Source organism: Balaenoptera physalus (assembly GCF_965194825.1).
Source record: "Balaenoptera physalus genome assembly, chromosome: 9".
Classification (NCBI taxonomy): Eukaryota; Metazoa; Chordata; class Mammalia; order Artiodactyla; family Balaenopteridae; genus Balaenoptera; species Balaenoptera physalus.
The window spans coordinates 11885071-11912512 of NC_138888.1; the positions used below are offsets into that span (position 1 = coordinate 11885071).

Consider the following 27442-nt stretch of genomic DNA (forward strand, 5'->3'; position numbering starts at 1 on the left):
AGAAGTACTTTGGCTAAATCCTCTCTATCTGAAAATCTCTCCTATACCTTTGACTCCTTTTTTCTCCTAAATCATTTTAAATCACATCACAAAGTTCTATTTTTACCTTTTCTTTAAATATAGTTACCTCTGAGCATTAAAGGACTCCCACTTCTTTCCCTTGAATATCCCTGTATAGAATACCCACTTGGGCTACTAGTTATTTATACTTTAGCAGTCAGCACTGGGGCTCCTTTCCCAGTCTGCTGCCATTAGGAGAACTAAAGCAGAACACTGAAACAAACCACAATGTGAATTTTTCTCTGTAGTCAATCTGAGAATGAGCAGTCAACTTCCACTGATAACACAGCACCATACCTCCCATAATTATAGTCATGCCTGCTGTAATGCGGTGCTGGTGAAGGGAGGAGATGGAGGCAACTGAGAAGGTCTTTGTGCAATTTAGTTGAGCATCACTCTTTAAACCGCATTATCCACACTGACGATGTATATTCAGTACTCATCAAAAAGGGAACTAAGACTTGGGCAGGAGCATTTTAATCCTGCAGCACCTCAAATACTATGTAGTTTCAATAACTAAAGATAAAAAACTAACCTTGACCACTCAGTGTATGATAGTTCCCATGAATGCTAAGTACTTTCTAGAATTATGTCTTGTAATCCTGCCCCAAACCACTGCCTATGTGCTTTAGGTTTTACACTGCACAAAAGTAGCAAATCTAAGGGGACTGTCACATCATAGCCATCTTATGGTTCTGTAATTTTTTTGTATTTTTATCATAACTTTGTTAACTTCAGAGATGAGTGAGCTATGTATTTATTAAGGCAGTTTTGTGGCAGATGACTATAAAATGTCTTTTTTCAATAGGATTGGAATATTATCACTGTCTGATTGGACTTACGAAAGAAGAATACGTTTGATTATTAAAATATCTTGATGATCTAAAAAAATTCAAAATAACCTATGTTTCTAAATAAGAAATTGCTTTTCTCACTGAAGTCCTGCTTTGTTTCTTAACATTTTATAAAAATCTCTATCAGCGTCAATACACTGCAGTTCACATACTCTGCCATGTGTTTTTTGTGCCAAGTGGGATTGTAGAGTTCCTATTTTAAACATGTAGGCACTTTCATTATGATACAAATAACTAGGTAGTAACTAATATTAATTTAGCATTAATAATATACAAAGCGAGTATTAAATTGATATAAATTAGAGATTACTATGTAATGATCTGCTAATTACATTAGAGCACTTGTTTATTTGTTGCTATGGAAATTTCGTAATTAACTGCTATTAAACTTTTGGGCTTGTTATGTATCTTGTATTTTTAAATTTAATTTTTTAATTATTGTGATTAAAAATTCAAATCATGTATTATATTGTTGAATAATTTGATTTCTATTATTTATTCAGAATTATTTTATGTTTGTGTCACTGTAATTAATGAGAAATATATACTATACTGACTTCAAAAAGATGTTTTACTTGAGAGTGGGAACCTTTCTCTAATTTAGGCCAAGATGTCCTGTGAGCTAGCAGCAGCCCTGATTCCTCCACCAACCCTATGATGGAGAAGATATTATTATTTTTCTCTCTTTACACATGAGGAAAGAGAGGCTTAGAAATGTTAAATAATTTGCTCAGTGTCAGAGATAGCAAGTTATGAGCACAAGAATAAGCTAAAATAGGGAGTGACCATGTCTGTTTTGCTCACCACTTGGATCTCTATGCTTAGCACAAAGCATAGGTCATTAAATTCCTTTTAAATGGCTGAAAGAACCATGTGGCTTTGAGCAAATTACTTAAACTTTCTTAGTCTCTCTTTCCTCAACTGTTAACAAAAAAAAGGGTAATAACAATACCTGCCTTAAAGGTCATGGTGAGGCTTAACTAAGAGCAGCCTTGTAAAGAACTAAGCACTCAATACACGGTAGCTATTCATGCCATTATTTCCTGCAGTGGCTACGGGCTACAAGAATTAGTCTCTATTTGCAAATTGGTTGGAGTCCTATTAAAAACAAGAAGACATTCACACAAATAATTAAAGCGCTGCAGAATATGAGTTTATCAGATTAGCCAATAGAAGGCCAAGCTTAAGGCAAAAAATGTGAAATAACCAACATTCAGGACACCTTATCTACATTTTCTCTCCCCTGGGGTCCCTCAGGAGCCCTACTGCTTGAATAGCTGGCGATGTGGAGTAGGTTGGCTCGAGAATCACCTCCTCAGTGTTGTCCTTCCTCCCTCCACAAGGGGGACTCTACTCCCTCCTCCAGTGTCCTCCAGGATGGGGATGTGTGTGTGTGTCCCTGCAGGACATTTGGTCCTGTGCAAAATGTCTGTAAGACATTTGGTCCATAAGACATTTAGTCCATACCAAAGGTCCTTGAAATTTTTTCCTATCCAAAACATCCTTGAACGTGTTTGGTCCATGCCCAAAGGTTTTAGACAGGATCAAATTTCAAGGACCTTTTGTCTCCATGGCCATTTGGGGCAGAACCAAATGTCTGCTAACTGTGTGTGCAGGAAGGCAGGAACCATTTGAAGAGTCAGTTGTTCATTTCCATTCTTCCTGCCCATCTCAACTACATTAAGTACCCAATTAAGGTTCATGAATGAATGAAAGAAAGGGGAATGAAATTACATACAAAACAGCAGAGATGTAGAAAAGACAAGTACGCAAGAGGAACCATGGGGAGGCAGTTCGCAAGTCCAGAACATAAATCTGTTCAGAGGGTTTTCAAAAGATAGATCAAAGGAAGTAAAACCTCCACCAGGAGCAGCTCTGGTCTGTTTAGCTATCAGCCACTTCATAACTTACTTGCAGCCCCTACCCTTGGATCTGCTTCGACAGGAGATCTTTAAATGTTGGGGGGCAATCACTTAACTGCTATCTGATTCTTCATCTGTAAAATAGAGCTAATGACACTGACCTTCCTCCTAGAGCTATTGTGTGGGATAATTAATTAATAATTGCAGACTCTTTTGAGAGTATAAAGTGCGACATAAATGCTAAGCATTATTTCCATACAGTCTCTGCTGGCTCTTCGAAAGTGCATTCTGGTCCCGTGCCTTTGATCTGCTGTTATCACCTGAAATAGAGCAAACAAAGCCTTTGTGTCATTAAGCAAATGCATAATGAATGCTATTCATTGTTAAAGGTTACTTAGCGCTCTAACTTTTTTTTTTCTTTTGAATAGGGACATCCTCCTGTGAGAGGATTATGTAAGCTAATAGCTAATGTATCAAAGGAAAGGGGAGAAAAGAAGCGGCCATGGCAACCAGAGCCACGAGGCCCACGCTTCGGCCTTCAGAGGAAACCTGTGTCCACCTCAGAGGGAGGATAAGAAAGAAAACCGGAGGGGAAGATAAGCAGAGGAGTCAGTGGTGGCAAATGGCAGGCCAGGGCCTGTGTCTCCTCCTCCCACCGTCTCTCAGCTTATCGCATTGAATACAAGATGCCATGTGCAATATTTGGGAGGGTGAAGGATTCATGCAAGAGTCAAGTTTCTCCATCGTTGCCCTTTTCCACAGGCCCCTCCATCTTCACTGGTGCTTTACTGGGGAGATTGTTTTGCTTTTGAATATAACCTTTTCTAGAGATAGAGGTGGGCAGTACTGTGATCAGAAAGCCTTTATCCACCCCTGCGTTCCTACTGATGCTCGTTTATCTCCACAGAAACGGACCTCGACTCGAAGCCCTGCAGATACCAGTGCAGTTCATTTACTCCAGAAGTAATCGTCCCAAGGTTTTAAAGGTAAGCTAGGTGGCCTGATAGAGACACACTCTCCTCTAAAATGGGGAAAAGCTCAAAACTTGTAGATTGGTTCCTTTTATTGGATATTAAAATATTGGAACAGAATTACAATTCCCTTATGTGTTTCGTTTAGATTTAGACCGAAGAAATATCGCGTTCATTGATTTGGTTTAGATTTTGTAGGTTTAGACTTTTATGCTCCAACGCAGTTTTAAGGTATTCGGTTATTTTACAAGTTAAATCTTTAAATGTTAGGGTTAACTTTTAAACCATGTTTTTCAAAAACTATATAAATTTACAGTGCACTCCTCTCCCTCTATTCCTTAAAATAATACCCAAAACACAACCCTTACATCCCCCTCTATGTTTTACTGCCTTGACTATAGAGATTTTATGTCTCTTATTTGGCATTGCTGTTTATTGTCATTCCTCCGTAATTCTGGGAGGTTTTGCCAACCTGATTTTATTTCAGTATCCTTTGGAAAATCTATCTTCACTATGCTTAGTTAACTCAAACTTCAGCACTATTGGAAAAAGCTAGAAAATCTTTCTTAATGTGGAACAAGATCACCACCAAGTGGCCAGGCTGGGCATCCCTCCGTGCATCCTTCCAGATTCCGCCCCCCCCACACACATTTTTATTTCATTGGATTATATAGAGCAGAAGTGTCCCTAAAGATAGCTAACCCAGCCCCTTCATTCTTCAGATGAGAAAATTGAAGGTCAGAAAGGTGAATTTCTTTGATCAAGCCCACAATGTCTCATGACATGCTACACTCTTCATTTTTTCAACAACAGTGCCTCACACCTGGGATTGAACTTCAGGGTCAACCAATCCAACCCTCTATCATACAGATGGGGAAACTGAGGCACAGAGTAGGGAAATGGCTTCTCAAGGATCACAGAGCTGATCAAATTTGGACAAGAACCCAGCTTTATTAACACTTAGGCTGGCATTCATTCTCCTACTAGACCAGCCCCATGTAAAACTGTTTTCTTTCAACGCCTTGATTTATCATAACTCTAGTCTTAATAGGTGACAGCAGTATCTGAGAATGAAGTGGTCAAGTTTTCCCTTCTTCAAAATAAGTCCACACCAGGGGAGCCCTTTGAAAGGCAAACTTCATTCTCATGAACAAACTGTTCCTTGTGGACAGGTATAAAAATATTCCACCACTTTTGTTTATATGATATTTAGGAGGTGATGAATTTCAGTGAAGGGAATTAGAAATTCCAAGTGTATTCTTTTGGCTTAAGGAAAATACTTATCTCTAGCTCAAAACGTCTTGATTCTATGGTTTGATTGCAGGCATTAGAGAACTTTCTTTGGCAAGTTGGGAGGCGTCCTCACTGTCTTTGAACTCCCTTCCCTCTAACTTCAAAGTCATTGTAATAAAATAAGAAAGGTCCACAGCACTGAGGATTCCTTATCACTCTGAAAAACTCTGAGTTGCTAAGTTCTCAGGGGGAATAGGGATTGCACAGGGCAGCAGGTGCTGTGCGTTCCTGCCCCACCCCGTGTCCCTGTGTCCTCCTAAGTTTACCTGCAGCTGTGATTCTTAGCCTCCATTTTGAGGGCTTGGGGGAGCTCCCCCAGCTTCTAGTGGGAAAACTATGAGCTGGGCTTCACAAAGTTTTTCAGCGTGTCCTCAGCGAGATTGAGGCTTAGTTGTCCTAGAGCCCTAGCATTAAACTACCCTTTAACCACATTTAATTAACTTTTCTCCCTTTCCCATCACAGGTTTCCCATTTCCTCCTCTGTGCTTCCTGGAATTACCTCCCATATAAACTACCTGCATCCACATCCTTGCCTCAGGATCTGATTTTGAGGTGCTACAGGCTACGATATTCAGACTGTAAAGAAGCCCTGGTTCTGCCTTGGTGGCGGGACTGGTCCTCTAATAACAGTGTCTCCCAGTGTCCTTCAGCCTGGCCCTTGTTCCTGCTCATGGGCAGATGAACCGTGAAGCTCGGGAAGTTGAAGCGACAGGCCTCGACTTGAGCAAACCTCTTGCAAGGCCCTGGGAGGGTCCCTGGAAATATACTCACGTGGTTGTGCGCTTTTGAAAAATTTGCAAAAGTAGGCATTTTAACCACAGTTAAGACCATTGTCTCTGTCCAGGTGATATTCTGGTGGCCAAGACCACTTTGGGAGTCTGGCGAAAGTGGAAAGTGAGTTAGGAATACATATTTTAATTGAACTTTGGAAAGATGTTTTAGAACATTTCAGTAAAACAAATGCAAAATTATAGACTCCTGATTTGTGTGAATATGGAGTAGGCTTTCTGTTATCTTTAAATGTGTGTATTTAAAGAATGGAAAGAAAATTTAGATTAAAAAATAGTGGGTAAGAAACAAAAGCAATAGAGTGATAAGTAGAGCAATAAAGTCAATAGAAATTATTCTTATATCAAGAAGTGAATTGCAACCAAAAAATTCATCATATCAAATGCAGTAATTTAGTGAGAGGAATAAATAAATTGAGTAGAAGTAATGAATAGGTTTATGGACTGTTTGATAACCCAATTAATAAAGAGAAGTGAATCATATGAATACATTGGAAAAAATTAAATATCTTGATTATTTGACACCACATACTGACATCAGTGACTCTAATACAAACTCATAATACGTCATTACAATGAGGATGCCTATGACAAATTGGTTAACGAGTGTCATCAATTCAAAGTATTTAAAATTAGACACGGCACAAAAAAACTTGAAATGCCCTAAAAATATACAGATCATATACGCAAAAAGCTTAAAAGAGATTTTCCAAATTTGACAACAATCCTAACTATTTATATGACATTGCCAATAATGAATTTGAAGCTGCAAGAAATGTTTCTAAACTATCAGAAATAAAAACCAAGTTTTAATCAATCAGAGTGGATCTCAAAACCTCCTCATATGAAAAAACCACTGAAGAGTTTGCTTCCAAAAATGTCAGGGAAAAATTATGAAAGCAGTTTGAAAGGAGTTAATTTGTAAAAGCATTACATTACTTTTCAGATGTTGTGATGTTTGTGCTATTTGTCATGCTTGTAATTTCTTTCATTATTCCAAATAAATAATGACTCTCATATCTAATTTTGTATTCATAATTTTGTATTCTTTTTCTTAAAGAAAGCCTCCCAAGTTGTATTAGCTTCCATATCTTCCCAAGCCTCCCTCTAACAGTGAACATGATATACGAGACCTTAATCCTGCAACAGAAAAGAAGCAAAATGCTCTGTCTTCCACTTAATATACCAAGAATGGAGATGTATCATGAGACTTCCCAAAATCAATTCATTTAAGAGAGTGAGAAAACAGTATATGATCTCTCTGTTATGACATGAATCATTATATTTTACGATAAATTAAGTTGGGACTATATACATTTATTCAAGAAAAGAATTACCCACCTACTATATTTGATAGTGATCTACCCTGCTGGCATTTCCAAAACTTAGAAAGAAAGAAAAATGTCACATGAGTTAATCATCACAGGGGAATGAAGGAAAACTGACAGAGACCTTGGAAGAGTAGACCCCGATACGCTTCTTAGGCTTAGGGGCCAATAAGAAAATAAGACAGTGTGTTACAAACTGCAGGTCAGAATCCATTATTGAGCAGTAGAAACTAATATATTGTAACAATCATTTTTTTAGAAAAAAAAAGAATAGACTAGTTTAGGAAATAGATTGGATCACACATAGTTAGGTTAAGTGTTCTATGAAACGTCTGCGTGTGACAGTATGTGTGTACAGGGTTACAATGTAAAAGGCATTTTTTACTGTGGATCACAGTCTAAAAAGTTTGAAAAGTACATAAAAGGGATATGGAGTGGCTGCAGATTTCAGCATAAGAGAATAAGAATGACAGAAACGGTTACCAGAATTCAGGTTGATTATTTGTGGCCGATTATTTGTAAATTCACTGGAATTTGGGAGGCATTTTTAATAGAAATAATCGTTTTAAGTCATGATTGGATTCCTGAGTGAAACCACAAAAGCTTATTAACTCAAAATATATAAATTATAGTATGATATGGTACAATGTGATAAAATATGATATGGTTAATATAATGACACTATGTAATATAATGAACACAATACAATATAAATTAATGATTACAGTTATTACAGCCCTAAGCCGGCACTCTCATTTCCCTCCCCACTGTCTCCCCACTGTCTCTCCCATGTGCAAGTCTCATGAGCAAACTGTTTTTTATACAGTCTACAATTACAGGGCTTCAGTCACAATACTATGTGTATACATTTCAAAACACGATTTAACATTTTATAATGATAATTTAATACTTTGTTTTGCACTGCCACTTGATTTGGTTTAGTATAACTGTTACCTAAACCTTTCTGCCTAATTAGAACCACTCACCCTTCCTTGTCCTCACAAAAGAACAACAGAAATATTGAATAGGCTAAAAGGAATAAGGTTTTTAAACTGGGTATGAGTAAGACCAAATGACACATTTGTTTTAAAGTGTAACATTTGTAATTCCAGCCTTAAGATAATCCTCTGATGTTAAAATTGTCAATGTCTCTAAATAATGAAGTAAAAGAATAAAAAGTCAATATGCAACAGCCAAGCTCAATAAAAATCTGCAGAAGGAAAAGTCATCTTTCATGACAGCCACAGAATAATAAATAGGCAGGTAATCCTCTGAGCTTACTTTGTCATATGTTACAACAACAATATAGGAACTACATTCTAACGGTTGTTTGACTTCAGTACCATAAGAGTATCAACAATTCATATGTTGATTATATGTAACTTGATATAGATCTGCTAGATATGTGTGTTCAGACAGGAAGAGAAAAGGGAAAGAGTATTAACATTTATGAAGTATCTTCAATGTGTTGGGACTATATTTGGTCCATTATATGCATTATCTTATGAGGTAGAATGATACATAATATTTTATAATATGTTAATATTGCAAAAATTTTTGTAATGCTATAAGTTATCTGTTACTATACTCATAAAGATACTGTATTAGTGTTCTGTTGCTACTGTAACAACTTACCATAAATTTGTTGGCTCAGAACATAAATTTGTCTTCCAGTTCTGTAGTTCAGAAGGGTGAAATGGGTCTCACTGGACTAAAATCAAGATGTCACCAGGGCTGTGTTCCTTTCTGGAGGCTCTAGGGAAGGACCCTGGTTCCTTGCCTTTCCATCTTCCAGAGTGTCCCCACACCTTGAAGGTTTTACCCGCTCGGCTCTTGGCCTTCCTCCTCCATCTTCAAAGTCAACAATATTCGACCACGTCCTTCTCACGCTGCTTTGTCTCTGGTTTTCTTTCAATTCCCTCTTCCACTATTAAAGGCCCTTGGGGTTACATTGGGCTCACCCAGATAATCCACGATTGGACAGTTTAGGAGAGGGGAAGTATAGTATGACAGAGGAATATGGTAAATTCAACAGCAGTCTGAAGGCACTGGGCTCCAGGTGGGCCGCAAGGGAAAGGATAGGGTGCCAACAGACCTGCTCTGGCCCTCCTCCTCTGACCAAGCCTCTCCATCCTTCTTCCTTCTGTTTTCACCAATCCCTTCTCAACTGGAGGAATAGGCAGCCAGCTGCTGTGAATAAATCACAACTCACTAACTTGTACCGACAAGAATGAGGATTCCAGGCCAGGTGTGTGCCCACCGGCACTGCCATCCTCCTATGGCCTCGGCCTACACTCTTTGGTCTTTGGGGCTTGAGCTAGAGATGCGCAAGGAGAGGGAACCTAGAACAGAGAAAGAAGGAATAGATGTGGCCTGAGTGTGTAGTCCACCCCATAGTCCCTTCGCTGGGGAGGCACAGGGAGCTGTCACCAAGAGGCCCAGGGAGACCCATTTACTTGCTGTACACACAGGCTCCTCATTCACAGAGCAGTTTGTTCCCACGTAAATTTTTTAATGCATGGAAAAGCCTTAAATGCAAATGTATTCATATTCACAGTTTTATTTATTCTTAACCTTTTTTTCTCCCAATTAAATGTTGAGGCTTAAACCAATAAACAATTGATATAATACAAGCTAATTATTTTCGCAATGCCTTTAGCATATGTTGACTTTTTTCTTCATTCACAAAAAGATTTGCTTTATTCTGTAGGAAAAATCCCTACCCCCAGCTCTGAGTCATCCTGAGCTGTAAGGGTTGCCTGCTCTCACCACCTCATTAGGATACTTGACAACAGTTCACAGATCTTTGGGGATAATCAGCAGGCTTTCAAATACTGCCTGGAACAGTGATAAACACTATATTTTTAAAAAATAGTGTAACTCTTACATGGTTCCCTCAGGCAATTAGCCTGTGTTGCTTGCCATCATTGCCCTGCTTCCATCCGCAAAGAATAAGCATTTGGTAATTCCTGGCCACATTTAATTTTCTCTGAAAATTCCCACATGACAGAAAGATACTGCTTTTTGTGGCTTTCAAGTCTCTTTCAGGGAACTGTAAAATGACAATCTTTTAGAATTAGCACTTTTTCTGTAAATAGACACTAAATTACTTATACCAAACAAAGTCACCTATGCATTTTCATTAAAATAATACTAAAATGATAAGTAATTTTCCTATATAACCATTCTGGGATTTATGAGGATTAGAATTCTGTACTATAGTTTAGTAGAAATCACTTGTAGTTCTTCATCTGCAGTGATAGGTGGGGCTAGGAATTTCTGTATTAATTATAATATTTTAGCATATTAAAATTTATATCTAGATGAAGCAGATACTTCAAAGCTTCAAAACTCATGAAACTGCATACGTCTCTTTTAAGGTATAAAACTGTTTGCATTAATATGTGAAATACACTACTAAAACACCCCCTGCTGATTTCATAGGCTTTGCAGGGAGTTATGCAGAATTTTCTGAAAACTAAAAGACTGAGGATGAGATATTTATGATGATAAAAATTAGATCTCAAGAACTATTAGAAACTTGGAAGATTCTCTTAAGGTGGAATTTCTAAATTCAGTTCAGCAACTATTTAATACACACCAGAGGTAAAAGAGCCTAGCAGAGTCAGAAGATTGGAGTTTGAGCTGTGCCCTTGCTAGCAGCATAGCAGGGCACACTGAATATCTTTATAAACCTCCACCACGGAATTGAAATGAGAATTAACTGAAGTAACTGTTTTGGGAATAAAAGGTCATCACCTCTCAAATATTGATTATTAAGACGGCATGGCATCAGACAATAATCCTCATATTTAGATGTGGAAACAAATTCTTAGGAATCCACCAATTCTCCATGTAGATGTGTTTTTGCCCTTTAAATTTTTGTTTTGTTTTTATGTTAATGTTAATCTTTTAAAAAGTTCATGTGCGCACATTCTGGATCATCTGAATACCCTCCTTGTAACTGCCACGCAACACGTGTACTCATGCTAGCATTAGTGCCAAGTAATTTGACTTGTTTCGAAGCTAATGAAAACAGACACAAGCTGACTTAACACATAGCTTTCATGTTCCTCCAAGAGAAAGGCAAGCGACAATGGCAAAACTTCTGAATGAAGATTTGGTGGTAGTTTGGATCCAGAAAATTGATGAGAAAATTCAATCATTGCGTGGTACACTTTAGCATCTGGCAAGCTGAACTTAAGAAAAAAGAATCCGCCAGTCTGCAACAAGAGCAGTGGTTCAACATCATGCATCATTTGTACTGCTTTTGTAGCTTTAAATATGTATTTACTGTAATTGTGTTTTAGTTAGTCATATGAAAACTATAAACTTAAGTTTATATTCATATTCAGATTCTATATATTTAAAATAAGATTATAAAAATTAAAATTAACATACATTAATTAAATAATTAACTTTAAAATAATTTAATACTTGAGGGGTGTGGCCAAGATCAGAACTCAGAAAAGAAAGAACTCAGGTTAAGTCTTCTAAGTCAAATGACCTCATCTCCCTCTATTTCTTCACAGAAATAAGGATAATAATCTCAACCACATAGGACTGTTGTGAGGAATAAATGAAACAATGAAAATAACTGTGAATGAATACCTTCCCAGCCCTTACTGTGGAAAGTAAGGGCTCTGAATCAAGAGTCTAGACTTTCAGCCTACATTTCTATGCCACCTTGGGCAAATCACCTTAACTTTATGGGAGTCACTTCCCAATTTTCTAAAGCTAGGAGGTAGATCAGATCAGATTATTTTACAGTTCCTTTTAATATAGCTATAACAGCAGGTGGTTGGGTTTTCCATTGGGATTTCAATGGACTCCTCATTTCCAAATCATACCCACAGTTACTTGGCTTTCCATTAGATTTATTTTAAACTTACTACTCTGAGAAATATAAAATTTTATGATTCACTTGTGACCAATGAGCAATTCACAAAAAAACAGGGTTAGAAAAGCTAAATTCTCCCATCTATCAGAGAGATTTTTAATATCTTTCTTTGCTTTGTTGTTTTCCATCCTAGGCAAGTCATATGACCTCTCCACTGCACTGCTTAAAAAGCAGGCTCTGGACACAGAATTGTGAATTTAAATCCTGACTCTACCACTTTTTATCTGGGCAGCCTAGGGCAAATTGCTGAACCTCTCTAAGCCTTTATCTTTTGTAACAATTAAGGAGATGATGGTCCTAAAGCATTCAGCTGTGAAGCCTGATACTTTGGAAAAGCTCAGCGAATGTTAGCTATTATCAGTATTATCATGTTTAATTTTCCTTCCCTTTCATCCTTCGTTTTCCAGTTGCTACAAAGAAAGGCTTGCAGGATGAAGGGGCAATAAGAAAACTCTGGGGAGCTATGCAAGAGGCGACAAACAATACTCAATTCGTAGGCAGATTAGCAGAAAGAGCAGCCACCACACGTGTCAGGAAACTTAGATTGGATCTGGGTTCTACAGTTTTCTAGCTTTGTGAGTTTCATTAAGGTATCTCACCTCTCTAAAGTTTTTGTTTCCTCCGCTCTAAACGGAGGCTAGTAACATTTACCCTATTTATTTCACAACACTGTTAGTGAAAGGTTCAAAAACAAGTATTTGATATGTACACGAAAACACTTCCTAAAGCCTAAAGTACTGAACAAAGCGGTTTTTCTAATTGATGACATTTTTAAGGGACAGGAGTTGGGTTCTACTCTGGCTCGCTCACGAACCACCTGTGCTGATGTTGTTTAACTCCTCTGGGCCGCATTCACCTGCCAGATAATTATAGCTGTAACCGCCATCTTTGACTGCGGCTTTACCACACAGCATGCACTGCTCTACGTTCTGGATCTACACACCAGGAGACCTCTCTCAGCGCCACAATTTTAAAGCAGACATTAGGTTCACTTAACAGATTAAAAAAAAAAAAAGTAACAATAAGGCCAAGACAAGTTAGAAACCTGCTATCCCGCACCTGCACTGCTGAGCTTCTAAAAACACCTAAGCATAATAGAGTTATTAGCAATCAACAGCTTTGACTCTAATCACCTGCGACCCCTCACAGAGGGGCTCTAGGTACGCCCATCCACCAGGAGAACTTCATCCACCAATCCCTGGATCCGCCCCTCCCCGTTCCTGCCCAGGCCCCGCCTCGCCCCGCCCCCCCGGGCCGCTCCGGACACCGCCCAACCACTAGAGCCGTAGATGCCTCCCCCGCCCTCACGTGCGGAAACCAGCGTGTACCCAGACCGCACCGCGCTTAACCGGGCGGGGAGCATGCGCCATGTGTGCGCCCGGACTTCCTGTTCGCGTCCCATCGCTTCCGGCGGGGTACGTCTGACCAATAAGGTAGGCTCGGAGGCGGGCTATAGTTCTGCCCGGCTCTTCGCCCGCCTTCACTTAAGGAACCGCGGGGGAGGACCTGCGTGAGACCTGTGCGGCCGGGCCGGGGCTCATGGCCGCTTCCAGGACGCTCGGCACTTTTCGTCTCCCGCCGTTGCCCACGATTCGAGAAATCATTAAGTTGTTTAGACTGCAAGCCGTGAAGCAGCTATCCCAGAATTTTCTCTTGGATTTGAGGCTGACAGGTGGATGTCTTCCCCCCGCGTCCCTGGGGCGTGGGTCGGGGGGGGTCGCGCGGACCCTGCGGGCGGGTGACGGGGGTCAGGCACAGGCGTGCAGTGGACTTAAGTCAGGCCCTTCTGCCGCTCTGAACTGAAAGAACTCCGGAGTCCCGCCGCCCGGGGGACCTGTGGAATGCGTTGTTTGCTCAGGGGTGTTTGCCGTGGGCTTTTGGAGGCAGGTTGTGCGGACGCCGAGCAAACACTAGGCGTAGAAGGGTTCGCGTTTCCTGAAAGGCGGTTTTGGAATTCGAGTCTCGGTGTGTTTACAATACGAAATACACTGCACGTGCTGACTAGATTGGCTTTTTATGCAGTTAAATTAGAGCAGGGATTTTATCAGTAACAACGTCGGAAGAGTGTCAGTTTCATGGGCTTCGTTATTTAAACGTTTACCTGTTGAGTCTTAAATCCTCGAGGGTGCAAATACTCATTTCGTAAATACATATTAAACCAGCCCCTATGTGCTAGAGGTGAAGATGGGATATGGGAGTGAGCAAGGCGAAGTCTGTCCCCAAGGAGCTTACATTTTAGTCAGTTTACATTCCCACTCCTGAGGTCACGTTTTATGAAGTAACATTTAAAGTACAATAAAATTCACCTGTTTGAAGCGCACAGTGTGATACATTTTGACAAACGTGTATATTCGTTTAAGCTCTACCACCGTTTCTGAGTGCTGGTCGTTCTAAAAGATGAGACTTCCAAGAATACGATGTATATCAAATATGGCCACTAGTTCACGGTTGGAATACTTAACGTTTCTGAGGTTTTGATATTTCAGTCTGTTTGGCCCCTCTTCAGAAACTGAAAGGATCAGTAAATCACACCCCGAAAGTTCATTTTCTGTTAAATGAAGTACAGTCCACAAAGCATGGATAGGATGTTTTATTTTTTGGACATAGAATAGCAGTGTGGACAGATCGGTAGCAGTATAACTGGGTAAAAATAGCTTAACTTGGTTTCAGTTTTCTCATCTTTTAATTCGAGGAGAGCTCTACTATAAGAGCTTTAATAGGTTACCCACCTCTCAAATTCTTTGCTCCTGGTAGTAACCAGAACCAACCTTTTCTACTAGTCATCAGCCACATTCTAGGTATAGAGCCCCATTTTCAGGACAGAAAATACAGGTCTTTATATTTCCAAAAAAATCCTTCATATACATTTTTTCATGTGAGTCTTTATTCACCTTTAGGAATAAATTCTGGAATCTAGGTACTATTATTCCCTCTTCTATAGGAACCAAAGTGAAGGGAAATTAAGGTACTTGTGTGAGGTGAGAAGCTCAGGTGTGAGCAGGGCAAGATGGAAACCCAAGCGTAGTGAATTGATAGTGCCTATTTGATAGTCATTTGTATTTAAATGTTTCTGAAAAGTTTAAGGTGGAACGACTGTCCTACCTACTGTGATAGTTCTCCATTAAAAAAAAAAAATGAGAATATTAAATCACTGCACGATACCTGTGCTTAATGCAGAATCTCTGTTCCCTCCGAGAGGCATTGGTCTCTAGTGGAGGAAGGATTGGCTTTAGGATTTACACCTGAGCTGGGGTCCCTTCTCTTCCATTTGCTTTCTAGTTGACCTCACCCAAATAAAATAATAAACAAGGAAACCGGGAAGTGTAGAGAAGTTAAACTGGGATAGTAGTTCTTAGTTAATGTACTGTAAGGATTTGCTGTGAGAAAGCATGTAAAGCACCTATAACAAATAGATGGTCAGTGGGTGCAAGTTTTCTCCTGGCACCCATTAAAGAGAAAACTATTTTTGGATGGTTGAGAGACTTTTTTTTTTACTCTAAGCCTACAAGGGTGGGTTATCAATAATGGAAGCAAAAATGAGACTGTACGGTATTAGTGAACAATGCAGTGAAGTGCTGGTATGTTTTCAGTGGCCAAATTTCCACTATCCCAAGAAGCCCAGTTGCTTGGATTTTAATATCTCAGTCAATAAAACCAGTCTGTTGTTTGTTTTTCCTGAAGTGATGGTTGATTGCAGTGAATCCTCAGTACTCTGCTTTTCCATGATTTCTTAAGGTCTGCTAACTTAGAGAGATCGATTAATTAAAAAATTAATTTTCTCGTATCAACTTGCACGTTTGCAAAGCTTAAAAAACCTCCACTGCTAAGTGTCACTTTTTCCTGAAAATAACCAAGAATTCAAGTTTCTGCAAGTCTTATGAGCTAGGAACTTGCTGCCATTGCCATGTTGACCACCAACTAGATACCTGCTGGTAAAAATAGAGACTGCCAGCACTTTTTGCTTCTGGATTTTTAACTAGCAGCACTGTGGATTCTGAGCGTGAAACTCGTCTTGCTTATTCAGATATTCAGTGTTCAACAACTGTAGAGAAGTGGTGTGTGCTTTTCCAGGCAGTTCTTCTTAGGAATTGATTGCTTTGGCAGAGGAACAAGTAGAAAAGACCATGTCGGCTAAATTTACGTTAAGGAAATTTGTTATGGTAATCTTGTTTTTATTAAGGGTTTGGTACAATTCACCAGTTATATGGTAGAATATTGAATAGCCACTATATGTTGGTTTAGGTTGAGCGTTAAATAATCGGATAAATATTCTATATATTATATATAAAAGATGAGTTGATTGAGTAATTGCTGATAAGAATTTGTGCAGATTATTTTTCTTTTTAAATTCCATATGTTGAAATTTGCCAAGGTAATCGACTGAAACTTTCTTTTCTCTAGATAAAATTGTAAGGAAAGCTGGCAGTCTGACAAATGCTTATGTTTATGAGGTGGGCCCTGGGCCTGGGGGAATCACAAGATCCATTCTCAATGCCGGTGTGGCTGAACTTCTGGTGGTTGAAAAGGATAGTCGATTTATTCCTGGATTACAGGTGAGATACTTGGTGTCTTTTTTAGGAGGCAAAAACTCAATATAAATCTTCAAACAACGATCCTTAAACCCCAGGGTATCCAAGGATTCTATAGTTTGCTCCTCCAACTGCAGCTCTCCAGGCTTCGTTCCAGAGATGCTGATTCTATAGTCTGGAGTGGTATAGGAATCTGCATTTCTAGCCAGCATGCCCACATGAACTGTTGGCCACAGCTTGAATAAACCTGCTTTATGCATTGATACCAAATAAACTAATTGCCTTGTGTGACCTTTTTTTTATCTACTAATAGCTGTGCATGTCATGGCCCATTCTTTCAAAAATAAGTAAAACTAAGTAATGCCAATACTGACTTCTGAGAACCTCATTTAAATTCAGAAAATCATTTCTGCAAGCAAAAGATGAAGACATATGCCTCATTGAGAGAGACTAATTGTTAAGCTTAGGCATTTGTATAAGGATTTTTTGAGTGAAGAAATTAAGTTGTGCCATTGTACATGTAGAGTTAAGATGAGGTTTAAATGAAATGATACCTGCATCTAAAACAGTAGGTGATGTCATATGGGAAATATTTGAAGGAATTGGGTGTGTTTCAACAGGAGAAGAGAAGCCTTGAGGGAGGGGATTGACAGCTGCCTATCAAAGGTTGTGGTGGGGAGGATCAGCTTGTTTTGGTCTTCTCTAGAAGAGAACTAAAACAAATAGGTAAGAATTGAGGGAGGCACATGTGGATTTAAAATGAGGAGGGACTTATATTTTTAAAACAGTGGCAAACAGTGGAACAGATTATATCAGGGATCTTGTAAAGGGAATTCTTCATGGGAGGCACTTAATGCCCTTAAAAGGACCTTTGTTTGATTCCTCTGCAATTCTGAAACTTTAAAAGAGCCCTTAGCCTTTAGTTCATATGAGTAGCAATTTATTAGGCGAGTCCAGCAGAATAATAAAATTATCTACATTGTTACTTTCATACAAGAGGACAGATTGGTTTAAAATTAGGACATTCTGATGCTTTTGTATGTATTAATGGATGAATGTTTAATTTCTGTTAGAACAGTTAGAAAAAATTTGAAAATCTAGGGCTTTGTGTTCATGCCTCTGAATTTTTTTTAGAAACCTAGTGATTTTTCTCATTATTTTGCTATTTCTAGTTTTTATGCTTTAAACAATTATGTATTTAGTTTCATCTAATTTTGCCAGCCTTTATTGATAGAATTGGTTTCGGATTTATGACTTTATTTGAGGAAAGAGCAGTGTATCAGTGGGAGGTGGAAGTGATAATATTGTTATTTTTGGTGAGAGCATAAGATGATAAAAATAAACTGAATAACACTGCATAATTCCCTGCAGGTTTATTTATCTAACCCTTTTGTGGGCATAGAGAAGAAGACTCATCTGACTTTTTTCCCCTTAAAGAGACATCTTAACCCTAAATCTCACCGTCTCTTACGTGTAATTCTTTCTCATTAGGCAGGGAGGTGAATCACATTTCTCATCGCCAGCTTAATTTATATATTCTCCTCTCTGGTCTCAACTAAAGATCTTTGAAGACAGACTAAAAGACAACTGTACTCTTCTCTTCTCACCTGCCCCCACTCCCCGCCTACGCAGGTTCCCGCACTCCTAACCTCTGCCTTGTTTTATTTGTCTCATGAGATTTATTATCGTCTGACACACTATACGTTCTTCTTCGTTGTCAGTCTCACCCCGTGGAATGTAAGCGCCATGAGGGTAGAGATTTTTGTTTGGTTTATTCCCTGACATGTAAGAGTGCCTGGCACATAGCAGGTGTTCAGTAATGTCTCACATGGGAGATAAAAAGGTTGTCTCTCTGTCTTTGTAGGGATCTATCTAATTAGCTGATTAAATGTGTTATTTAATGATGAAAGTGAATAATTGTGTAGCATTGATTATCAAGAGTTGTGTACTTTTTTTCCTAACAATGAAGGTTGATTTCAAGGTAAATTACTGTGCAAGAAATGTGTATTTGACTTCTTTTTTGTTTCTGTAGAAGAGGCAAAATTAATTTTTAGTGTCTTATATGCAGGAAAGGAATTTACGTTAAAAAGAAATGTTGGGTACTAAAATATCAAATAGACTTCTTTTTCCTGTAAAGAATGTTTCAATATGTAAAACCACTCTCTTTTAGAGGTACTAAATTAATCATAAAACTCAGTGAAGGCAGAAGGAGAGTGATCTATTTTAAGGATTCCATTTTAGTGATATCTAAGCTAATAGAATTACTTTTTAAAGAAATTGTAATAATTTATAAAATGTCTGCTAGCTGAAAGTATGTCATTTGTAGCTTAATTCAATTCTTAAAACATTATCACGAGGCAGCCTAAGGGAAAGAACATAGTGATAACATAGGTTTCACTATCAGCATGTTGTAATGTAAGAAAACATGTCTAATACGTGGAAGCATTATAGTATGAGTTTGTAGCGAAGAACAGACTGTTAGCATCAAATGGCCTGTGTTTGACTTCAGGCTCTACTGTTTACTATTTATATGACTTTGGGCAGGTAACTATCTCTGTGTGCCTTGGTTTGCTCATAGGATTGTTATGGATTAAATGAATGCCTTATCTTAGTGGGCACTCAGTACAATTTTTGATATAAGTAATCAATTAAATTATCATCCCCATGCCTTGGGCACTTTTGTAATTAAGGATTGTTCATGAGACTGCTAATCTGGAAAGAGGTGTAGGAGAACGGTAATGTTATTCCTTTGGAGCACTAGAAAATCCCCAGGGCTGTGGAAACATTGGGACTTTCTCCAACTCATCAAACTAGTATTGGACATGTGGAGTTTCTTTCTCTTATTGTGGTTGCATTTTCTTGTGATTGTGCATAAAACTTAGTTTTTATCATGTACAGTTTATCAATTTTTTTTTAATTTGATGCTTTTTACACCTTAGTTTTAAAATAATTGGCCAAAACTAAGAATTTCTCCTACATTTTCTTCCGGATGTTTTATCTGGATGTGGAATCTAAAAAAACAACAACAACAAAACAAAAGTGAACTCGTAGATGCAGAGAACAGATTGGTGACTGCCAGAGGCTGGGGGTTGGGCTTGGGTGAACTGGGTGAAGTTAGTCAAAAGGTACAAACTTCCAGTTATAAAATAAGTCCTGGGGATGTAATGTAGAGCACGCTGACTACAGTTAACACTGTACTGTATATTTTAAAGTTGCTAAGAGAGTGAATCTTAAAAGTGCTCATTCACAGGAAGAAAAATTTGTAAGTGTGTGGTGATAGTTTCACAGTGTACACATATATCTAATCATTATGTTGTGCCCCGGAAACTAACATACTGTTATATGTTAATTGTATCTCAGTTTTTTAAAAAGTTGAATGCTAATTGAGTTGAAAGCTTATTTCCTGAATAATGTACAAATTCTTAGAATCATAAGCAACATAAGATCCAGTGGTTTTCAAAGTTCACTTGACCCTAGAACAACACGGATTTGAACTGCAGTGGTCCACTTATACACAGATTTTTTTTCAGTAAATACATGCAGTACTATACGATCTGAGGTTTGAGGTTGAACAGGTACAGAGGGCTGATTATGGGACTTGAGTATCTGTGAATTTAGGTATTCTCGGCAGGTCCTAGAACCAATCCCCTGCAGATACCAAGGGATGATTGTAAATGGGAAGGAGAAAAATCCCTCTCCAATTTTCCAAGTGTTGATTAAGTAGAGACCTTAATTTAGTAGTTAGAGTGCCTCCTGGTTGGTTTGCTCCAGGTGAGCCAAATTATAAACTCTGCCAGAACTTGCTCTCCTCTTGTTCTAAACATTCCATGACAAAGCAAAAATAACAGTGAAAGGCAGAAGTCTCACTTTGATCTTCTTTTGGCACAATGAGAGGAACATGAACCTTGAATATCTACAAATCTACAGTTTGGAGTAAAATATTACAATAAATCTCTATGAATCACTAGATAACATTAGTTCCTTACAATGAGCAGAAAAATTATGAAGGTATCTCTAAAATATTTTCAGTAAGGAAACTTGTTTAGACACTAATCTTAGCGAGATCATTCTAACTCTAAATTCTCAAAATGGAGTCAATATAATTTGCTTCCACCTTACCCCATCTAAGTGCATGAAATTTTAGCACTTAAATTTAATGCATGTTTCAGAGTCACAGTACTTTGAGAAATTAAAAAAAAAAAAAATGCCAAAACCCAAACTAAGAATTTCTCCCGTCTTCTAGAAGTTTCATAGTTTTAACTTTTACATGTAGGTCTGTGACACATTTTGAGTTAACTTTTGTGTATATTGTGATGTAAGGGTAAAGATTTTTTTTTTTTTTTTGCACCATTTGTTGAGAATATTATCTTTTCTCATTGAGTTGCCTGGTTACTATTGTCAAAAATCAATTAGCTTTATGTGTGTTGGTCCATAGCTGGACTTCCAATTCTGTTTTATTGATCTATAGGTCTGTCTTTTCACCAGTACCAATCTGTGTTGATTACCGTAGCTTCATAGTAAGACTTGAGAGCAGGTAATGTAAGTCTTCCAACCTTGTTCTTCTTTTTCGAAATTGTTTTTGCTATTCTAGATCCTTTGCATTTACATATAGTTTTAAAATCATATTGGCAATTTCCACTTAAAAAAAAAAAGCCTCATGTGATTGCGATTGGATTAAAACTGTAGATCACTTTGGGGAGAACTGGCATCTTAATAGTATAGTCTCCTGATCCATGACCGTGATATATTGCTCCATTTATTAGGTTTTCTCTAATTTCTCATGGCCATGTTTTATAGTTCTTAGTAGACAAGTCTTGCACATCTTTTGTCAGATTTACCCTTAACTATTTCATATTCTTTGATACTATTGTACATGGTATTGGTTTTTAATTTTAACTCCAAGTTGTTTGTTGTTACTATGTAGAAATACCTTTTTTTTTTTAGGTAATGACTTTGTATCCTGCAGCCTTGCTATACTCACTTATTAGTAGCTGTTTTGTAGATTCCTTAGTATTGTCTGCATATATTAATATTTCATCTGCAAATAAAGACAGTTTCACCGCCTCCATTCCAATCTGTTTGTCACTATTTATCTTCATCTTGCACTAAGACCTCCAGTACAGTGTTTAACAGAAGTGGTAGGAATAAACATCCTTGTCTTTCTCGGGTCTTAGGGGAAAAGCATTCAGACTCTTAACCATTGAGTACGATGTTAGTTGTAGGTTTCCTGGATCTCCTTTTTCAGACTGAAGAAGGGCCCTTCTGTTCCTGGTTTGCTGAGAAGTTTTTTGTTTGTTTTAAATAATGAATGGATATTGGATTTGCAAGAATACTTTTTCTGAGTTTTTGAGATAATCGTATGGTTTTCTTTTTTAATTTGTTAATATAGCGAATTATATTGATTTTTCTAATGGTAAATAAACCATCTGTAGAATCTGTAATGATGTCACCTCTCATTCCTGATGTTGGTAATTGGCATGTCTCTCTTTACTGATCAGTCTGGCTACAGAGTAGTCAACTTTATTGATCTTAAACAAACAAAAACAGCTTTGGAATCGCTGATTTTTCTCTGTTGTTTTATTTCATGGATTTCTGCTCTGAAATTTTTGTTCCTCTTGCTTTGGGTTTAATTTGTTCTTTCTATAGTTTAAGGTGGAAACTGAAGTCATTGATTTGAAGCCTTTCTTATTTTCTTATAGGTGTTAGTACAATAAATTTCCCTCTCAGTACACCTTTAGGAGAATCCCACAAATTTTGATATGTTGTTTTCATTTTCATTGCATTCAGAATACTTTCTAATTTCCTTTTTCTTGTTAATATTTTTTGAGATATTAAAGAAAGACTTTAGCTCCAATTTCCCTTATAGTTTCTTATTTGACTTGTGGATTATTTAGAAGTGTATCATTTAGTTTGCAAATTTGGGGGCTTTTCAGATCTCTTTCTGTTATTAATTTCTAATTCCATTGTAATCAGAGAACATACTTTGTATGAGTTGAATCATTTTTTATTAATTCAGACTTGTTTATGGCATATGGAATATGATCTGTCTTGGTAAATGTTTCTTAAAAAGAATATGCATTCTGCTGCTGTTGGATGCAGCATAAATTTCAGTTAGGTCAGTTGGCATTACTCAAGTCTTCTGTCTCCTTAGTGATTTTCTGTCCACTTGTTCAATCATTTATTGAGAGAAAGGTATTGAAATCTTGTACTCTAATTGCAGATTTGTCTGTCTCTCCTTGCAGTCCTATGAGTTTTTGTTTCACCTATTTTTAAACACCGTTTTTAGGTGCATAAACATTTAGGATTGTTATATCTTTGTTATGGATTGGCTTCTTTATCATTTTGAAATGATCTTCATGATCCCTGGTGATATTCTTTCTTTTGAAATCTACATTGTCTGATATTAATATAGCCATTCCATCTTTCTTTTGATTAGTGTTAGAAATGTATATATTTTCCATCCTTTTTACCTATTTCTGTTTTTATATTTTAAGTGTGTTTCTCATAGGCAAGTGTGTAGTGGATCTTGCATTTTTCCCACCACTCTGGCCATCTCTGCCTTATGTATTAGTTTTCTATTGCTGCTGTAACAAATTACCACAAATTCAGTAGCTTAAAATGACACATTTTTCTCTTACAGTTCTGGGGGTCAGAAGTCTAAAAGCAAGGTCAGCAGGGCTGTATTCTGCTGGAGGCTTCAGAGGAGAATGTTTCCTTGCCTTTTTCAGCTTCTAGAGGCCACCTGCCATCATTAGCTCATGTGCCTCTCGCTTCTACATCTCTACTATTGCCTCTAATCCTCCTGCCTCTCATCACCTTTGTGATTACCTTGGGTCCACTTGGATAATTTAGGCTTATTTCCCCATCTCAAGATCTTTAATCACATCAGCCAAGTTCCTGTTACCATGTAACATAACATAGTCACAGGTTCCAGGGATTAGGATGTGGATCTTTGTGGGGCCAGTAGTCAGTCTACTGCAGTTTATTATCTGTAACTGTATTTTATTATTTGAGTGGTTTATTGAAGGTGTATAGTATACATCTGTCTTTAACATATTCCAGTCTATCTTCAAGTAATTACGTGTACCACTTCACGTATAGCATACAGATCTTACAATAGTATACTTGCATCTCTTCCTGCCAGGCCTTTGTGCTGTTGTTGCCGTATTTCTCCATAGGTTATAAAGTTCACAATACAATGTTATTTTTTGTTTTAAGAGTCAATTCTATATTAAAGAGACTTAAATAATAAGCCAAAATTCTTACATATTTACCCATGTGGTTACTATTTTGAGTGCTCTTCTTCCATATTTCTGTTTAGTATCATTTTCTTTCTACCTGAAAAACTTTCTTTAGCATTTCTTGTAGTGTGGATCTCCTGGTAATAAATCTTTTTTAGTATGTCTGAAAAAGTGTTTTATTTTCCCTTTGTGTTTAACAAACATAGTGTCAGGTTTTTGGGTTTTTTCAGTGCTCTTAAGATGTTGCTCTGCTATTACTTGTGTTGTTTCTGACAAGAAATCTGCTGTCATTCTTATCTTTGCTTCTGTCTTTTTTCTCTGGCTGCTTTTAAGATTTTTTTCTTTATCACTGGTTTTGAGCATTTTCATTATGATGTGTCTTGGTGTCATTTTCTTCATGTTTCTTGCCCGTGGGGCAGTGAGAGCTTCTTGGATCTGCAGGTTTTCCTGCATTTCCTGTTATCCAGTGTCTGAATATTATTGCCTCAACTATTTTGTCCGTTTCTCGTTTAAGGCAAAAGAATGTATCTGGTCTCCTATATTTCATCTTGACCAGAGTAAGAAGCTCTAGGATTCTTCCTAACCGTTAAGTTATGTGTTTTATTTCATGGAATTTTGGAGATAGTAAGGCATTGATTATTGTTAGTATTACCTCTGGGATTTTATAATAGGTAAACAGAGTGATTATTTCTTACTTGATAGGCAAAGTAGAGAGTTCATGGCATTGAGAATCAAATAGGCTGATGTTCAAATATCATATATGTCACTTACTAGCTTTGTGACCCTGAGCTTGCCTTTGAATCTTTTTTAGCTTCAGCTTTCTCATCCGCAGCATGGGAATGATAGTCATCTTTTGTGGTTATTACAAAGATAGATAGAAATTTATGTAAAGAGCTTGGCCTATTGCCAGTAGTCAGTAAATGGTTGCTATTATAATTATTCTCCTTCCCTGTAGTCTTGTAAAGGGACATATAATCTAGTCATCCTGACAAAAGGAGCTGTTTTTAATCAGAGGTAGTAGAATTTTGAAATTCTTTCATTGCTAGCAAATTTTACATAAGGAGGACTTTCTGTTGTGATAATTACATACTTTACACATATAAGTTACTTGATATAGATATAACCGTAGTCAATCATAACATAGACAACACTCAACCAATTAGCAAAAGGTGACTTACAGCCAAAGTGATTTCCTAGTCCACTGTAAGTTGTAAGTACAGAGATCAATGCTAGAAGCAGACCCACTGACAAGAGCAAGAAGTAACAATTATTACTGTGGCAGAAAAGCTATAAAAAGCAAATATAAAACTGAAAAAAAGCACAGCACCAAGGCATCATAACCATTGAGGCCATTGCTCTACAGGCAACAGTGACCCAAGTCATCAAGAAAAGGGTGAAATTGGGTGCATTGTTCTTGGGTTAGGAAGAGAATTGTGCAATACAGTTTAGAAAGATTTCCATCTGTATGTTTCTGTTTAAGAGATGTTAACACTTAAAGGAGTTACATTGGTTGAATAGGAAATTATTAAACATCTAATTCCTTGATGAGTCTGAGTAAGTGAGTTTCTACTGTACATGTTCTGGTCCTGTTTAAAAAGCAAAGCAGGCTGACTTTTTGAAATCATGTTGTAATCTTCACCCTTAGAAAAGTCATTTGTAACATTATCTTAAATTCCTTTTGAATAATAGCATTAGTCTTTTCTGTATGTTCTATATAATAAAAAAAACTTTTTTTCACCTATTGTGTTTCATACTGTAGATTCATTATCGTATAGTTTGCCTAACAGTTTTGTCCAGCCCTTATTTCAACAGTGTTGGGTTCCTACTTTGTGGCAATTTAGAAAGAAGGTAATATCACTGGGCTGGGTAATTAATCCTTAGCCCACTGTACAGTGTCGGCTGCCAGGAGCCCCTCACCATGAGAAGGTGGCATAAAACATACAAAATGGCTATTTGATACAGTTTTTTGTTCTCAAGGAATTGGTAATTGGGCATAAGTACCTTATAATTGGGTATAAGTTCTTTCCTCATCAAATTAGATCACCAGCAAACTATCTAGTTAGACCATAGCTCCTTGCCCCCCACAGAAAGTATTCACTAAGACCTTGACTTGTCAGAGGAGAGAGATTTTTAGGTGACCATGTGAAGAATATGTCTGCATTTGTTTTCTCACTTTTATTAAAGGCATTCTCTATTTGTTCCTTGTACCCTTTGCAAAACTTAATACCAGAAAAACACATGATCTCTTGGAAACTGGATATAATTACTGCCAATACTGAGTGAAAATGATATAATTCAGTAGGTCAGCTGTGAGATCTAACATCTCCAGGATTATTACGATGTAAAGCGCTCACGATTTACATACATGTTTCTCCTATCATGGTTTGGCTTGCTTTCTTCTTTTACAGCCTTATTTAATGAATATTTTTTACTCAAAGCTTACTCATGCCTCATTTTGGAAGAATATAGGATTGGAAACTAAAATAAAAATGATAGAACAATTTGAGTGTCTGTATAAATACCCATTTGGCTGTAATCAAGTGCGTGCATTCATAGTCAGCTGTGCCTTTGAGCACATTATGAGGCAACACCTCCAGTGTTTTGAAGTGTTATTCTTGAAGGGTTGTAATAGTGATCTTTCCCACCCCTTCGTCATTCCCCAAATATCATTATGATAATGAAAACATTTTCCTCTATTACTGGTTAGTTAGAAGGTCTTTCTGTGTCATTGCTGAATATCATCAGGTGTTGAAATGGCTGCTGTCTGTAAACATACTGTCATTTCAGTTTGTATAACATTTTTTTTTTTTTGCCTCCATAATTGCTTCAGGGCCTTCCCATAAAACTGAACACCAGCATTCATTCCTTCTGCAGTGGGGAGTGGGAAGGGGGAAGATTAAGCTACAGAGTGGTCCTGGAAAAGGTAGACCTTTTAAAGAACAGGACGACTTGCTGTTTCACTGACACTTAAGCCTGAAGGGGAATCCAAAAAAAAAAAAGCAACTTTAAACTTAGGAAAGGAAGGTGAATGTGTATTACATCAGGTTTCTGGTATGCAGCTGTGTGTGTCAGTGTGGAAAAAATGAACATTTCAAACTTGGTTGAGTTATCAGAGCATGTAAATTAATGCCAAAAAGCCAAATTTACATTGACATTGTGAAACAAGCTTTTAGTTCTGCCTCTTCGTTTTTGGTATGCTTATTTGTTTTAATTATGTGAAGCATAATTATAGAAAAAAATTTAATGTTCTTCCTTGATGGTAAATGCTATCATTAAATACACAGTTTTTATACAGTAAGAACCTGTCCCATAGAGAGCTATCTCCTTTTTTATTTTTATGGTATATTGAGGTTATTATATTTTCTAAGATTAATTGTCTGGAACTCATCAGATTAAGTTTTAGCAAATCATGGTAACTTAAAATAATCCATAAGTACATTAATATTAGAGGTACGCAATTATTTTTGCTAAACTACCATGGCTAAATGTATCAAAGTAGATGATTCCCAGACTTAAAATGTTTAGCCTCTAATTAGTAAATGCTTTTCAGGTATGCATTTCTCAAATTGTAATTGATTTATCAGTGAAATAAATCTTTGCAAGTTTCTGGACCCTA

General features: G+C 37.5%; 1 protein-coding gene and 2 long non-coding RNA genes across 3 annotated transcripts in view; 2 read left to right on the forward strand and 1 right to left on the reverse strand.

Annotated features, from left to right (window-relative positions):
* The window catches only part of LOC309666973, a 29920-nt gene extending 24610 nt beyond the window's left edge, over positions 1-5310 (reverse strand). Inside the window, exon 1 of the long non-coding RNA XR_014267437.1 lies at positions 3036-5310. This is a non-coding gene — a long non-coding RNA (uncharacterized lncRNA). The remainder of the gene's footprint in view (positions 1-3035) is intronic.
* Positions 1-27442, forward strand: part of LOC309667022 — a 398987-nt gene that overhangs the window by 159398 nt on the left and 212147 nt on the right. The gene's annotated exons all lie outside the window — the stretch shown is intronic.
* TFB1M (transcription factor B1, mitochondrial) overlaps positions 13524-27442 on the forward strand; it is a 64879-nt gene continuing 50960 nt past the window's right edge. Inside the window, 2 exon segments of the mRNA XM_082474868.1 lie at positions 13524-13728; positions 16458-16609. Of these exon segments, the coding sequence (XP_082330994.1) occupies positions 13596-13728; positions 16458-16609 (285 nt within the window). The 5' untranslated portion in view covers positions 13524-13595.